At 36.4% G+C, this 16,180-nt stretch overlaps 3 protein-coding genes across 8 annotated transcripts in view; 2 read left to right on the top strand and 1 right to left on the bottom strand.

Moving 5' to 3' along the window:
* Positions 1-268, top strand: part of mybpha (myosin binding protein Ha) — a 43,492-nt gene extending 43,224 nt beyond the window's left edge. For both annotated transcript variants that reach the window (XM_058762684.1, XM_058762685.1), the window contains one exon: positions 5-268. The gene's annotated coding sequence lies outside the window, so the exon portion shown is untranslated. The remainder of the gene's footprint in view (positions 1-4) is intronic.
* LOC131531705 (hemicentin-1-like) overlaps positions 1-16,180 on the top strand; it is a 103,937-nt gene that overhangs the window by 73,326 nt on the left and 14,431 nt on the right. The window contains exons 17-27 of one of the 3 annotated variants that reach the window (XM_058762679.1): positions 5,024-5,066; positions 5,773-6,048; positions 6,306-6,596; positions 6,982-7,236; positions 7,422-7,697; positions 8,404-8,679; positions 9,925-10,188; positions 10,275-10,565; positions 12,091-12,345; positions 14,402-14,504; positions 14,586-14,724. In XM_058762679.1, the coding sequence (XP_058618662.1) occupies positions 5,024-5,066; positions 5,773-6,048; positions 6,306-6,596; positions 6,982-7,236; positions 7,422-7,697; positions 8,404-8,679; positions 9,925-10,188; positions 10,275-10,565; positions 12,091-12,345; positions 14,402-14,478 (2,304 nt within the window). In that variant the 3' untranslated portion in view covers positions 14,479-14,504; positions 14,586-14,724. Of the gene's footprint in view, positions 1-5,023; positions 5,067-5,772; positions 6,049-6,305; positions 6,597-6,981; positions 7,237-7,421; positions 7,698-8,403; positions 8,680-9,924; positions 10,189-10,274; positions 10,566-12,090; positions 12,346-14,401; positions 14,541-14,585; positions 14,725-16,180 lie in introns of those variants that run through there. The other 2 variants (XM_058762678.1, XM_058762677.1) reach the window with 2 other exon arrangements.
* LOC131531707 (uncharacterized) lies at positions 10,573-14,384 on the bottom strand. Of its 3 annotated transcripts, none has more exons than XM_058762687.1 (2): positions 12,799-14,384; positions 10,573-11,348 (listed from the first exon to the last, which is right to left on the bottom strand). In XM_058762687.1, the coding sequence occupies exon 1, from the start codon at positions 14,373-14,375 to the stop codon at positions 13,203-13,205; it is 1,173 nt and encodes a 390-aa protein (XP_058618670.1). In that variant the 5' UTR covers positions 14,376-14,384; the 3' UTR covers positions 10,573-11,348; positions 12,799-13,202. The 3 variants fall into 3 exon arrangements, with proteins under 3 accessions (XP_058618670.1, XP_058618669.1, XP_058618671.1); XM_058762686.1 differs by having other exon boundaries at positions 10,573-11,332; XM_058762688.1 differs by having other exon boundaries at positions 10,573-11,332; positions 12,857-14,384.

Here is a 16,180-nt window from a genome sequence, read left to right as displayed (position 1 = left end):
GTAGATGTTTACAGTGGTGTGGGCGAATGAGCTGATGTGTGCACAGTAATGAAGGCTCTGACTTGCTTCTGTGATTTAATTATTTCAACAAAATATAAGAAACTTTGGATAGTTTCCCATTTGGCTTCAAAGTAACAACACCATATTAGTGAGCTAAAAAGATAATTTTTAGTTTTATATTGTTGCATGTATTTCAGGTGTCACTGTAGTTTATTCCTTAAATCCCTTGTTGTAATTGAGTGTTTCCAATAAAACAATAAACTCACTATATTTTTGCAATGATATATAATAGTGTAAATGATAAAGGATACTGAGGTATGCACTATATGCTGTCATCATTGGTCTGTTTCTGATAAACCAGCAGGATGGTTGAATTAATAGACGAAACAGTGGCATGGACAGGTTTAAATATGTAATATGTGGTCTTATCTGCCCAAGCAAAGGTTTTAAATAGAATTTTGAACAAGCTTTCACTGATATTCACAGCAAATATACTATCGATGAAACCATTTACTAAGAACACTGGTGACAATATCCACCATTAGTCATAGACTACTAATAGTGTGCTATTCAACCTTCGCTGATATTGTGGAATGTCAGATATGCTCTAAACTATTACTCTGTCTCTCGATTAACAATGGTGACGCATTAGCTCTGATCAAAATAAGGTTTAATATATAATCAGTACACCTTTCACTGGAGTTGCGAAATCATTTTCCCCATGACTCACATCTGTGAAAGATTAAATATGACTGTGAATGATTAAAACTTAATTTGTTGAATTGACAACAGATAATTTATTAACTTCTATAAAATATGTGAAGTGCAGAAAAAACTTCCCTTTGGCACACGTATCAATTAGAGTCCTTACAAAAATTGCAGATTTAAATATTTAATATGACAACAACAAATGAAGCGTTAGCGTTAGTTCTGGCAGGTCACGTGAGTCAAGCTTGCATCAGCTGATTCTCAGCTGATCGTATCTACCTATAGGAATACAACACCTATCGCGGCATTCCTATATGAGCTCTCTTCCGTATCAATCAGCAGCTTTTTCCGCTTGCTCAGGAGCAAATCACCCTCCTCCATCCCCAACTCCTCCTTTCGCAGTCAGGACTTGTCTTCTGATATTCCTTGATGAATCATACTTAAATACACTTAAATATCATTATGTACATTTAATGATATCTGCTTGTTCTTTTCTGTTTACCCTAGGGGGGTTATTATTGTTGCTCTCCCTGCTCATTCATGACAGGCTGCATGGATGGGCAGGGAGTTTTTGCACAGAACAGAACCATACCGCCAAACCAAAACCTTATGCTAAGTATCTATCTTTTGACGATAGTGGTCCTGACAGAATTATTGTTATTATTAAAGTCAAGTCAAGCAGTTCTCCAATATGGTGTGTTTAGAATGCATCACATGGTGACGGAATCAAAGCTGACAGCAGGGGCTGTGCAGAGGACTTGTCTGGTTCTCGTGGTCACTGAGGGTCTGTGCCGATGGCTATCATATTGATGAGGTCTTCACAGGAGCTTGTCTAGTTGTCACGGTCTCCACTGACATTCAGGGCTGTTGCTTAAACTGTCGTAGTATGTATGCCTTCCAAACAATGCTAGGAAGTTTGTTCTGGCATTAAGGCGCTAAGTAGGAAATTATCATTCCAGGGTCTAATCAGGAAAAGGATCTAGTACCCCCAGTTAATTTTGATATTCTAGGTATTATCAGCTGGCTAGAATTTTGAGACCGCAATATATGTGAAGTACTATAATGCATTAAGAGATCGCTCAAGTACTGAGGAGCTAAACCTTTTAGAGCTTTGTAAACAATCAGCAGGATTTGAAAAGATATGCAATGTTTTTATAGTGAGCCAACGCTGTGTTAACAGAACCAGACTAATATGATCATACTTCCTGGTTGTAGTAAGAACTCTAGCTGCTGCTGCATTTTGGAGCAGCTGGAGTTTATTAAGTGTGCAAGGTGACCACCCAGTAAAGCATTACAGTAATCTAGCCCTAAGGTCACAAACGCATTAATTAACTTTTCTGCATTTGACATTAAAAGAGCATGTCATAATTTAGATACATTTTTTAAGGTGGAAAATGTGGTTTTACAAATGCTAGAGATGTGGCTTTCAAATGAAAGATTGCATAAAATAGCACACCCAGATTCTTAACTGATGGCGAACACTTGACAGAGCAGCCATCGAGTGTTAGATCCAGATGGAGCCAAAAAAAACTGAAGAGACCAGGTGGTACCGAAGGATCTGGAGGCCAAGGTGGAGCCATAGTGACGAGTGGCCGAGGTGGAGCCAGGGTGCAGGAGGACTAAGGCAAATCCGGCGCAATTAAGGACCAAGACAGGGCTGAAGGGTTAGAGGGACGAGGCGCAGATGTGGGGCAAATGTTTTTTTTTTTTTTTCACAGAGCATGACACAACAGTGTCTGACATCATACTTGCAAGTTCACACGCTTAAGAGTCTGACATCGTAAGCACCAATGTGAACAACAATCATAAAGTATTTATGTTTAGCATTAGCCAGCGCTTTTAAATCTGCTCTATTTTCACATTCTGTACAATAGAATCACCAATAACTAGGGAACTTTCAATAATAGTAATATTTATTATTATTATTATTATCTGCATGTAAGTTAGTTCTTATGTACTAAGTGCTATTTATTCTAATGAACTAGGTGTTGTTGGTTGACATTTCATTAACCACTAGTCTACAACCACTAAAAAACTCCAAAGAGTTAAAAATGTCAGTGTGCTGACATAATGAGAAAAAAAAAGACATGCAAAAATGTTGCATAGAACAACAGCACACTGCAAACTACTGTTGTTCCCATCAGCCATGGGTTTTCATATATCAACCTTTTAAATGTGTAACTATTCTTGACATCACTTCTGTGGTGTTTTTTGAGAAAATGGTTTGCATTTGTTGCATCCCCACCTTTAGCATGATTGTTAAAGCCTCTGCTCACAGGATGTTGGTTCACCACATGTCAGATCGGGAGGCTGCTCTCAATGACGCTTATAAAGAAAAATGACTTTCCACGTTTAACTGTATGCAAACTGTGAGATATAACAACTTCTGTCAGATTTATTTTAGTTTTCAAACTGATGGCTGAATATATCTGTGAGCACAAGTATCATATTTAATAATCGTTCCTCGGGACATTTCCTTCTATTTTTGATGTGCACACATTTTAGGTTCCTCTGGTTTAAACTAAAAGTGCGTGTTTCATAATTTCCCATATTTTCATGTGTTCTTTTGCTGCAGTTTTGAATGACTGTCATAATCCAACAGGGCTACTGACTCAAGATTGGAGGAACAAAGAAGTTCATATAAAACTCTGCATTCATCAACATTTTTTAAAACAATAATGCATTGAACCACACCCACACCACTTCAAACAGAAACTAGAACAGTAACAGAACTTGGCAAGTATGCATGCATGCCAATAAAAATAAAATTGTTAAATAAAATATGTAAAATAGAATAAAAAAAAGTTTTTAAACACACTCATGTATCTACAACACGGTTTGGTATAATGTTACATTATTTTGTTATTTTGTTCATAATAATTATTTACTTCCCACACACACACACACACACACACACACACAGCACTTGGATAAGCACATGCTTGGTTCACCGAACATCCTTTTATTATGATTAAAAACAGCCCATATATTTATTCAGTTTTGTAGGTTAAATGGAAGTAGACACGACATCATGATTTCCTGTCAGGTTTTCATTATAAGTGGTTAAAACAGGAAGCTTTTCTTACTCATGCAAGGTCTTTCTTCGCTGCCGGCTCTGCTTTGACTGCAACTGCAAATGGAAAGGTTTAAAATCTTCCTTTTGACAGGTAGGATGCCGTATTTGGTATTTCAATTATTAATTGAAATTGAAAAACTAATACTATCACTATACTATCACTATAATGACTTTTCACATTGAAATCTCTAAATCTTTGTGTTGAAATATAGTGGCAGTGAGTGTGCAAGTAACATCTCAAGACAGCACTACTGGTGAGAATCATACTTTATACTGTTTTCTGGTTTGTATGTGAACCCTTAATGACTGTTTTAACTCTTTTATTTTCAAGTTACGAATTGTGAATTTAGATTCTCTAACCTAAGGATTATTTATCCTCTAGAACCTCCAGTTCAGATTTCCAAGCCCAAGATAACTCTGAATCTAGCTCATGAGGTGCTGTATAACACAGAGACAGTCAGTCTGCACTGTGAGGTCTCAGGAGAACCACCGGGGTTACAATATGACTGGTACAAGGACTCAAAAGATCTTGATGAACATCAGCCCAGCATCACTGCGAATGATACTGGAAAATATGAATGCAAAGCAAAAAAAGGAGCTACTGAGTCTGAAAAAAGTGATAGTTACACTTTAACTCTAAAAGGTAAATAAATATCACAAATGTTTGTTTAGATATATAAATTTGTCTCAGCACCAATGCTGATTCTGGTATGATATAGACTGAAAGGTCAGTGTGTAATTATGCAACCCATTATAGCGTAAATAATATTGGCCTGACTTTTGTGTTGTCTTTTTCTGTACAGCTCCTCCTAAAGCATAGCTGACTGCTTGTTCAATTGAATGCATCCTTCAAGTAGCAATTTCTTTATAAAATAAATAAAATAATAATTACTGACCCCAAACTTTTGAATAGTAGTGTACATATAGGCTTAGTGTTAGTATAAGGATATGTATTATCAGTTTGAACACATTTACCTTACAGTTTGGTTTATTTTCCTCTCTTCTTTTAGAACCACCTAAACCACAAATCCAGTCTGATAGGACAGAAGCGTTTCATGGTGAAAAAGTCTCTTTGCAGTGTGTCATTCAAGATTCAAACAACTGGAATTATATGTGGTTCAAGGGCCAGGACAAGATTGTCTCCAGTAGTGAAGCAAACATAAAAGGAAACGCTCACACTCTCTGTTCAGTCCGGTCATGGCGGGCGATGTGTGTCAAGCTGAGCTGCAGGACAGAAAGGTGACGACGGCAAAAAGCGCACTGCATTCGTTAACAGTCCATGGTAAGAATCTTTTATCAGTTTAGCTAAAAGCAGCATGTCATGGTTAAATCATATTATTTCCTGTGTATAAATGTATCTTGGTGTTTCCATTGAAATCGTAAATAAAACTTGCATAAATACAATTTTGTAAGTTTTTTAATTATTTTTAAAAAGGTTATTTAATCATTTTTTGTACAATTATACAGACATAATACAGTATAATACAGTCAAAAAAACAAAAACAAAAAAAGTCTAGTTCTGCTACATTGTTCTTTGTGCAGAACTGCCTCAGCCGAAATTGTCAATAGAGTCTCAATGGAATATATTTTACCTAACTGAGAAAGTGACTCTGAAGTGTTCAATCGATGAAGATTCAAATAAATGGGGCTATGAATGGTTTAGAAACTGAACTCAGCCTCTTAGATTACACACCAAAACCAACCATTACAAAGCATGAGTGGTTTGAGTTGTTCTACACTAATGAACGAGTCCAGATTAATTGTAACATGTCAGGAGTTGGTTGGTAATACCACTGGAATAAAGACTCAGAACTCTTTATATACCTCTTTATAATTATTTCCATGATGTCATATTCCCATTGTGAATGCATTGAGTTTACAGTGCCTCAGTAAAATTCCCAGGTAATGCATGAACATGTTAGTATTAGGCTCTGTGTTATCTACAGTATCTGACCTCATTCAAACTCCATTTTCTTCTCTTCCTTTAGAACCACCTAAACCACAAATCCAGTCTGATTGGACAGAAGCGTTTCATGGTGAAAAAGTCTCTTTGCAGTGTGTCATTCAAGATTCAAACAACTGGAATTATATGTGGTTCAAGGGCCAGGACAAGATCGTCTCCAGTAGTGAAGCAAACATAAAAGGAAACGCTCTCACACTCTCTGTTCAGTCCGGTCATGGCGGGGCGTATGTGTGTCAAGCTGAGCTGCAGGACAGAAAGGTGACGACGGCAAAAAGCGCACCGCATTCGTTAACAGTCCATGGTAAGAATCTGTTATCAGTTTAGCTAAAAGCAGCATGTCATGGTTAAATCATATTATTTCCTGTGTATAAATGTATCTTGGTGTTTCCATTGAAATCGCAAATAAAACTTGCATAAATATAATTTTATGCAAGTTTTTAAATTCTTTTTTAAAAGGTTATTTAATAATTTTTTGTACAATTATACAGACATAATACAGTCAAAAAAAAAAAAAAAAAGTCTACAGTAGTTCTGCTACATTGTTCTTTATCTGTGCAGAGCTGCCTCAGCCGAAATTGTCAATAGAGTCTCAATGGAATATATTTTACCTAACTGAGAAAGTGACTCTGAAGTGTTCAATCGATGAAGATTCAAATAAATGGGGCTATGAATGGTTTATAAACGGAGCTCAGCCTCCCAAGAACACAGACATGTCCTTATCTGGAAACACACTCTCCATCAGCTCAGCTAAATCAAGTCATTCAGGACAGTACACCTGCAGAGGAAGACATCTGACGAGAACGCCAGTGACTACAGGACAAACTGAAGCTGTGCAACTTCATATTCAGGGTAAAACTACTTATGATATTCTATGATTAATAAATATCAATTAAACTGACAGGCACCCAAAAGACTTCAATGAAGAAGCTGTTGAATATTTTGAACTGCTTTGGAAAATATGATATACTACATGATTCATATGAAAGAAAGAGTTACAGGCACATTAAAATGCAGCTCAGTGAAGAAGCGGTATTGGCCTGCATCAGTGTACAGACGTTCATGTCAGCATTTACAGCTTCCCGTCTACTCTTCTTAACAGTGGTCAGACACCATGAGCGGCATGAGTCAGTTCATTTAGTCTTGGATAATAAAGAATAAAAAGCACATGCAACTCAAGGCAGTTATTGTTTGAAGGTGATCCACTCTTTATAATTTTTACCTCTGTGACTCTTAGATAACACACCAAAACCAACCATTACAAAGCATGAGTGGTTTGAGTTGTTCTACACTGATGAACGAGTCCAGATTAATTGTAACATGCCAGGAGTTGGTTGGGAATACCACTGGTATAAAGACTCAAATCCTCTGATCACAAATCCAGAATTGACCATCGACTCAGTATCTGTCACTGACACTGGTGACTATCACTGCAAAGCACAGAGAGGAGACTTCTCAGTGGACAGTGAGACTCTACAAGTGCGGGTTCAAGGTGAGTCCATAATTTACCTCTTTATAATCATTTCTGTTATGTTAATATTATTCCCATTGTGAATGCATTGAGTTTACAGTGCCTCGGTAAAATTCCCAAGAAATGCATGAACATGTTAGTATTAGGCTCTGTGTTATCTACAGTATCTGACCTCATTCAAACTCCATTTTCTTCTCTTCCTTTAGAACCACATAAACCACAAATCCAGTCTGATTGGACAGAAGCATTTACTGGTGAAAAAGTCTCTTTGCAGTGTGTCATTCAAGATTCAAACAACTGGAATTATATGTGGTTCAAGGGCCAGGACAAGATCGTCTCCAGTAGTGAAGCAAACATAAAAGGAAACGCTCTCACACTCTCTGTTCAGTCCGGTCATGGCGGGGCGTATGTGTGTCAAGCTGAGCTGCAGGACAGAAAGGTGACGACGGCAAAAAGCGCACCGCATTCGTTAACAGTCCATGGTAAGAATCTTTTATCAGTTTAGCTAAAAGCAGCATGTCATGGTTAAATCATATTATTTCCTGTGTATAAATGTATCTTGGTGTTTCCATTGAAATCGTAAATAAAACTTGCATAAATACAATTTTGTAAGTTTTTAAATTATTTTTAAAAAGGTTATTTAATCATTTTTTGTACAATTATACAGACATAATACAGTATAATACAGTCAAAAAAACAAAAACAAAAAAAGTCTAGTTCTGCTACATTGTTCTTTGTGCAGAACTGCCTCAGCCGAAATTGTCAATAGAGTCTCAATGGAATATATTTTACCTAAGTGAGAAAGTGACTCTGAAGTGTTCAATCGATGAAGATTCAAATAAATGGGGCTATGAATGGTTTAGAAACTGAACTCAGCCTCTTAGATTACACACCAAAACCAACCATTGCAAAGCATGAGTGGTTTGAGTTGTTCTACACTAATGAACGAGTCCAGATTAATTGTAACATGTCAGGAGTTGGTTGGTAATACCACTGGAATAAAGACTCAGAACTCTTTATATACCTCTTTATAATTATTTCCATGATGTCATATTCCCATTGTGAATGCATTGAGTTTACAGTGCCTCAGTAAAATTCCCAGGTAATGCATGAACATGTTAGTATTAGGTTCTGTGTTATCTACAGTATCTGACCTCATTCAAACTCCATTTTCTTCTCTTCCTTTAGAACCACCTAAACCACAAATCCAGTCTGATTGGACAGAAGCGTTTCATGGTGAAAAAGTCTCTTTGCAGTGTGTCATTCAAGATTCAAACAACTGGAATTATATGTGGTTCAAGGGCCAGGACAAGATTGTCTCCAGTAGTGAAGCAAACATAAAAGGAAACGCTCTCACACTCTCTGTTCAGTCCGGTCATGGCGGGGCGTATGTGTGTCAAGCTGAGCTGCAGGACAGAAAGGTGACGACGGCAAAAAGCGCACCGCATTCGTTAACAGTCCATGGTAAGAATCTGTTATCAGTTTAGCTAATGGTTTACCTCATGGTTAAATCATAATCTGTAACATTGTGAGATATATCTAATTTCAGAAAACAGTTCATTGCATTTTGAATGTTTATAAGCTTTATATTAAGTGGCCTTAACTACGCTCTTAAAAATAAAGGTTCCAAAAGGGTGTTTTTGCAGTGATGCCATAGAACAGGGGTCACCACACTTGGTCCTGGAGGGCTGGTGTCCTGCAGAGTTTAGCTCCAACTTGCCTCAACACACCTGCCTTGAAGTTTCAAGTATACCAAGCAAGAACTTGATTAGCTGCTTCAGATGTGTTTGATTAGGGTTGGAGCTAAACTCTGCAGGACACTGGCCCTCCAGGAACAAGTTTGGTGACCCCTGCCATAGATGAACCATTTTTGGTTCCTAAAAGAACCTTTCAGTAAACAGTTCCTAAAAGAACCATTTTAAAGAACATTTTAAAAATCTAAAGAACCTTTTTCCACTACAAAGAACCTTTTCTGCATTTGAAAGGTTCCATGGATGTTCAAGGTTCTTCATGGAACCATTGATGCCGATAAAGAACCTTTATTTTTAGGAGTGTACAATGTACTTACAGTACATAAAAAATTGTGTTCAGTATTGTATTGCAAAAAAACTTTTGCTGCTATTGAGGTGGGATATGGGTAAGGTTAGGGACAGGTTTGGTGATATGGGTAGGTTTAAGGTTGGGTTAAGGTGTAAGGGATCCTTTGATGATCCTGCTCCCCTCTCTCCACCCAATTCTTTCCTGTCATCACTCTACTGTCATATCCAAATAAAAGTCCAAAAATAACTTAAAAAAAAAAAAAAAAAAAAAAAGGTATAAGGGTTGGGTCAACAGTGTAATTTAAATGTAATGACAGAAATTCATTACAGATGCAATTACTTTTTAAAAATATATAGGCCTTATATATATTTTAAATATAACTACACAATGTAAAAATGTGTACACAATAAGTACATTGTACCAAATGATTAATTTAAATGTAGTAGTTAAGGCCACCTAAAATAAAGTGGGACCTCAGTTTTAACACTGTGTATTTTAGAATTATTTAAGATTGAGTTTTGGTGCTGTTTATTACCAGCCTCAGTTTAAGCAAATGTTTCTTGGTGTTTCCATTGAAATCATAAAACTTGCATGAATATAATTGTCTTGGTCTTTAATAAGTTTTATTACAAAAAATATATATTTTTTTACAATTTTATAATTTTAAAGGATCACAGCCAACAATCCTTCTGCAGCAAGATCCATCATACCCAGAGATCTACACTGAAGAACAAGTCAAACTCGTGTGTAAAATTGAAGAGAATACTTCAAAATGGCAATATATTTTGAAAAAAGATTCACAGCAAGTAAACACTGACCACAATCCAGTTTACACTATTCAAAATGCTACACTCTCTCAAAAAGGAGAATACACTTGCGAAGTAAGAAGGGGAGAGATGACATCTGCAAAGTCTACAAATTTGACAATAAGAGGTAAGATACATATTTTGATGAATTTTTACAGGTCCAGCAACAATGTTTGAAAATGTTAAATTGTGTTATGTTGTTTATCTGTGCAGTGCCACCTAAACCAGAACTGTCAATCACGCCTCGATGGAAAACATTTTACAAGACTGAAAAACTGACTCTGAAGTGTTCAGTCAATGAAGATTCAAATAAATGGGGCTATGAATGGTTTAGAAACGGAGCTCGGCTTTTCAAAAATAAGGATATTTCCTTATCTGGAAACACACTCTCCATCAGCTCAGCTAAAGCGGGTCATTCAGGACAGTACACCTGCAGAGGAAGACATCTGACGAGAAAGCCAGTGACTACAAGACAAGCTGAAACTGTGCAGCTTCATGTTAATGGCAAGTAAAACTGCTTTTGAAAATATGATATTCTATGATCAATACATATGAAAGAAATGGTGACAGACATCTTAAAGCTCAGTGTGATGAAGAATTTTAGATTTTAAAACGTGTACAGTAAGGTGTAGGGGAGCACAGGGCACAACCTAACACTTTTTGACTTTCTCAATTTGTGTAAATCCTCAGGGGGTTCAGAGTATATTTTTATCCACAGTAATTTCACACTTGTCTAGTACAAATATGTCGCTTTGTTTTATAAGTACAGTGTATACATTTTTCTTTATTTACCCTCAAAAAATGGAAGTGAAATGTGACAACATGCCATGTAGGTGGGGTACATTGTAGCATCTGAGGGGCACTTTTTAACATGACCATATGACAGCTTAAAACGTTATATGATCTAATACAAAAAATTATACAAGACAAACTAAAATATTTCGTCAATTAAAAAAAATTAAATTTCTTTTTTCAAATAAAATTGTGTGCTCCACTAAAGTTGTTCATGTCAGCATTTGCAGTTTCCTGCCTATTAGCATACACCAGCCGCATTATTAGCAGCAACCAAAACAATAGAAATAGCATGTCAGTGCTACACATTTTTTTTTTTTTTTTTACCAAAGTGAAAAACGGACTGAAAAGTGCAATCGGTGGAGATTCAAATAAATGAGACTATGAATAGTTCAAAACAATCGCAGCTTCCCAAGGATGAGGACACTTCCTTTCTTGGAAGTCATCTCAACAAAAGCGAGTCATTCAGGACAGTATACCTGCAGAGGAAAACATCTGAATGAAAATGTGAAAGGAATTAATAAAAGAGTTCAGATAGTGACAGACGGCTGGGTGTCATAGAGAGGTCAATTAGGATATTGCTATGTGCTTTCCATATTCTCCAAAAATTATTTAGATCTATATTGAAGGTTTATGCTTTTTAATAAAATGTCCATCCATTTGGATTACAGAGTTTTAACAAACTAACAAACTTAATGTGATGCATATTTGTTAATCGCACATAAATTAAATAAGAATGAATTCAATTTATGAAATAATACTAACAAACCAAATGTGTTTTAAATACAGAATAACCAGGTTTATATACAGTATGTATCATCAATAAGTCCTATTTATTATACAGTATGTGTAAACCATTCAATAAAGCATATATATTTTAACTACTGTAAATGAATCATGCTTGTTCCAAAGGTAGCCATATTTGAACCATTATACTAATTTATTCCATATTTATGTTAATTTTAACAAATACATTTTAAAACATGATTACGTAAAACAATCACATAGATGCAAATAGTTAATAAACTATGTCATGATTGAAGTTCTTTAGTGTGGACTGGTTTAACTTCTTTACTGTTTGTGTTATAGTATGGAAATTGTCAGTGTTTGCAGCTTTCTGGTTATGTTGAACTCAGTTCATTTAGCACCAGATCTAGAACAAGAAGCACATGCAACTCAAGGCAGTTATTGTTTGAAGGTGGTCTACTGTTTCTAATTTTACCTCTGTGACTCTTAGATAATACACCAAACCCAACCATTACAAAACATGAGTGGTTTGAGTTGTTCTACACTGAGGAACGAGTCCAGCTTCATTGTAACATGCCAGGAGTTGGTTGGGAATACCACTGGAATAAAGACTCAAATCCTCTGATCACAAATCCAGAATTGACCATCGACTCAGTATCTGACACTGACACTGGTGACTATCACTGCAAAGCACAGAGAGGAGACTTCTCAGTGGACAGTGAGACTCTACAAGTGCGGGTTCAAGGTAAGCCGTGTCCATATAAACTACCTCCTGTGGCCATTTCATTCATAGGATATAACCATGGCAGTGCACTAAACAAGTTTAAAATGATAAGTTGACATGTTAAATAAACAGTTCATCCAAAATATGAAAATTCTGTTATTTCACACTCATGTCATGTTGTTTCTGACATGTATGACTTTCCTCTTCTGTGGAACACAAAAGATATTTTGATATCAATTAATAATGTACTCATTTTTGTCCATACAGTCTTTATAGTCCATATAGTATTTGGGGTCTAATGTTGTTTTGAACCCCAGTGACGTTCAAAATGTCTTCATTAAAGGTAAATTTCGGAGAGGCTAGCAATAACAAGCTAGCTTTGAAAGCATAAAATCCTACCTCCCTTGCATATAATCATTCTCCAAAGCCACGCCTCAACAAACATGAACGCACTAAGGCAGACCAGAAACTAACCTGCAACACAATGAGAGACGGCGTTGGTGGAGGGTTGAATGCAACGCTGTCAAATTACCTCATGTCTCGCTCGGTCTGCAATAGCTTAATGGAACGCGCTGATTATTTATCATGTCTGCGCGAACAGAGTGCACGGAGGTATGCAAATACACACTGTGACGGGGGGAGCATACGACAGACACAGTGGGTGAGGCTCCACTCAGTTCATCTTCTTCTTCTTCTTTGGTGTTTATTGGCGGTTGGCAACCTAGCTTATTGGTGCATTACCGCCACCACCTGGAATGGAGTATGGATCATGATATTTGCTTTTATACTAAATATAAATGAACATAAAAACCAAGCAAAACAAATAAACAAACTGGAAAATGAACCATAATAAATAAACAAAAAAAACAATCAAAACGCTATATTCTTTTATATAATTTACTTTCTTTCACAAATTTAATAATATCATCATATATCTTACTAGCTGTTTCCCTTAATAAGCCTGATAAAGTAAAGTCATGATGTTTTACTTTCTTCAATGATAGAATAAGATGACGTCTCTCATTGCTATATTTCCTACAATGGAGTAGTACATGCTCAACTGTTTCTTGTTGGCTACAGTGTATGCATTCCCCAGTTGGGTGTTTTCCGATTTTATATAGTGTACTATTAAGTCCAGTATGACCTATTCTCATCCGAGTTAGGATACTCCCTTCTCTTCGATTCCTGCTCTCCCTCCTCCCAGCACCAACTTGTTTTTGTATATTGTATAAATGTCTACCGGTTTCATTATCATCCCAATATACCTGCCATACTGATTGTGCATATGTTCTTATGAGTACTTTAGCTTCTGCTTTACTTAATGGGACCTGAAAATCTACTTGTTTTAATCTTAGAGTTTGTTTAGCCAGAATATCCACCTTCTCATTTCCTTCTACACCAACATGAGCAGGAACCCAAATGAAACGTGTAGAAATACCCATAACTTTCATATTATACATCTTACAGAATATCTCATTGATAATATCCATCCTAACTAGTGACCTGCCTGATCGTATACTTTCAAGTGATGAGTAGCTATCTGATGCAATGACGGTGTTTTTAATTTTCTTCTCCTCTATCCACTGCAGGGCCAGTAATATTGCCAATAATTCTGTTGCATACACTGACAAATGATTGGTTACTCTTTTCTTAATAAAACAATCTCTCATTGGAATATATACTGCTGCACCTGCAAATCCTGTTTCAGGATCTTTGGATCCATCTGTAAATAAAAACACTGATTCTGGATAATGTTCCTTGAAATAATTCTGGACTATAAACCATGATGGAAGTTGTGCCGAATTATCTTTCAATTCCTGCTGTATACTGAGGTCAACATTTGGTAAAGGGAATAACCAAGGAGGAATGGAAGATATTGAAACTGAATTACTGTACTGTAATTGGTGTAATCCTATATTTCTTGCCTTTGCATTACCTATCCATCCAAAACTAGTATAATTTGTTTCATTATGTTCCCAACATTCTGTTAATACACTTTTGACAGGATGCCACTCATTTTGTCCCTGGAGATTAACCCAGTACGCCATCATTAATTTCACTCTTCTGATTCTTAAAGGCATTTCTCTCATTTCCACCTGCATCGATGATACCGGAGATGTTTTAAAAGATCCACTGCAGATTCTCAGAGCCTGAGCTTGCAAAACATCTAATCTCTTGAGGTTTGATTCTGCTGCTGACATGTAAGCTATACTTCCATAATCAAAAACAGATCTCATGAGAGCCCAGTATATATTTTGCAGGGATGATCTACTTGCTCCCCATTCCCGTCCTGATAAACAACGAAGTATGTTGATGACCTTTTTACTTTTATCGTTAATTTTATCCAGATGAACTTTCCATGTCAGTTTCCCATCAAACCAAACCCCAAGAAACCTAACAGCTTTTACCTGCTCCAGGGGTTGCCCATAAAGTTTTAAAGAAAGGGGTATGATTTTATGCCGCCTTGAGAAGCAAATGACTTGTGTTTTTGTTACAGATAATTTGAATCCCCATTTATTTGTCCATTTTTCCACCTCTACTATTGCAGCTTGTATTTTTTTATTCACATATGATATATTGTGGCCTCTAATCCACAAAGCCCCGTCATCTGCATACAAAGATTTTCCTACATTATGTTCAACCTGAGTGAAAATGTCATTAATCATAATGTTGAATAATAGCGGACTGCACACACTACCTTGTGGAGTTCCATTCTCTGCTGCATATACTTTGGAATATTCTTTACCTACCCTTACTTGTATTTTCCTGTCAAATAAAAAGTCCAGAATCCAATTATATGTTCTACCGCCAATTCCTAATGATTTTAGTTTTATCAATAAACCTTCTTTCCAGAGCATATCATACGCCTTTTCCACATCAAAGAAGACAGCTATAACTACTTCTTTATTGGTCTGTGCTTTCCTGATGTCTGACTCTAGACATAATACAGAGTCCATTGTGTTACGACCCCTACGAAACCCACTCTGGTATGGAGATAAAAGAGCTTTACTTTCTAGGAAATACGTTATTCTCTCTGTGATCATTCGTTCCATGATTTTACATAAATGGGAGGTCAAGGCAATGGGTCTGTAACTAGAAGGATCTGATGGGTCTTTCCCTGGTTTAAGAACTGGAACTATTATTGCTTGTTTCCAAACTAAAGGGATTTGTCCATTATCCCAAATTTGGTTAAACAGTATTAATACTATTTCTAGTGTTTTATCTGTCATTTGTGCTAACATCTTATAACACACTCCATCTTTCCCCGGAGTAGTCTGTTTAGCACTAACGATTGCTCTTCTCAACTCAAACATGTTTAAAGGTAAGTCTAAAGGATTTTCTGACATCTTATTTTTCTTTAAAATATTAGGGAATTCCATTAAGGTTTTATTCCTACACTGTCTGGCCACTTCAGAAAGATTATCTGAGCTATGAACCTTCTTGCATGTTTGAACCAGGAGTTCAGCCTTTTCTAGATTGCTAACAGCTATTTTATCCCCACTGTTCAACACTGGCAATTCATAATTCCTTCTGATCCCTCCCATTCTTCTGATCATGCCCCATACATCTGATATTTGTACTTCTCTTCCAATACTATTGCAATATTGCCTCCAAAATGTAAGTTTTTGTGCTTTTATTGTTTTCCTTACTTTTGCCTGTGCCCTTTTATACAAGATCAAAGTATCTTGAGAATGATATTTTTTGAGTTGCCTAAGTGCCTTATTTCTTGCTTTTATAGCTTCTTTACAGTCATTATTCCACCAGGGTACATTCTTGGTACATCTTACTCCTGTACTTTTAGGTATTATTTCCTCAGCTGACTGTATTATTTCATTAACTAGTTTATTATTAAATA

This window comes from Onychostoma macrolepis, chromosome 23, assembly GCF_012432095.1.
Source record: "Onychostoma macrolepis isolate SWU-2019 chromosome 23, ASM1243209v1, whole genome shotgun sequence".
Classification (NCBI taxonomy): domain Eukaryota; kingdom Metazoa; phylum Chordata; class Actinopteri; order Cypriniformes; family Cyprinidae; genus Onychostoma; species Onychostoma macrolepis.
The sequence above is the reverse complement of the archived record's forward strand: the minus strand, read 5'-3'. Positions and strand labels throughout refer to the sequence as shown.

Bases quoted from the DNA above. Each gene is read 5' to 3' on its own strand.
- LOC131531707 (XM_058762687.1), bottom strand. From the start codon at position 14,375: ATGATGGCGTACTGGGTTAATCTCCAGGGACAAAATGAGTGGCATCCT.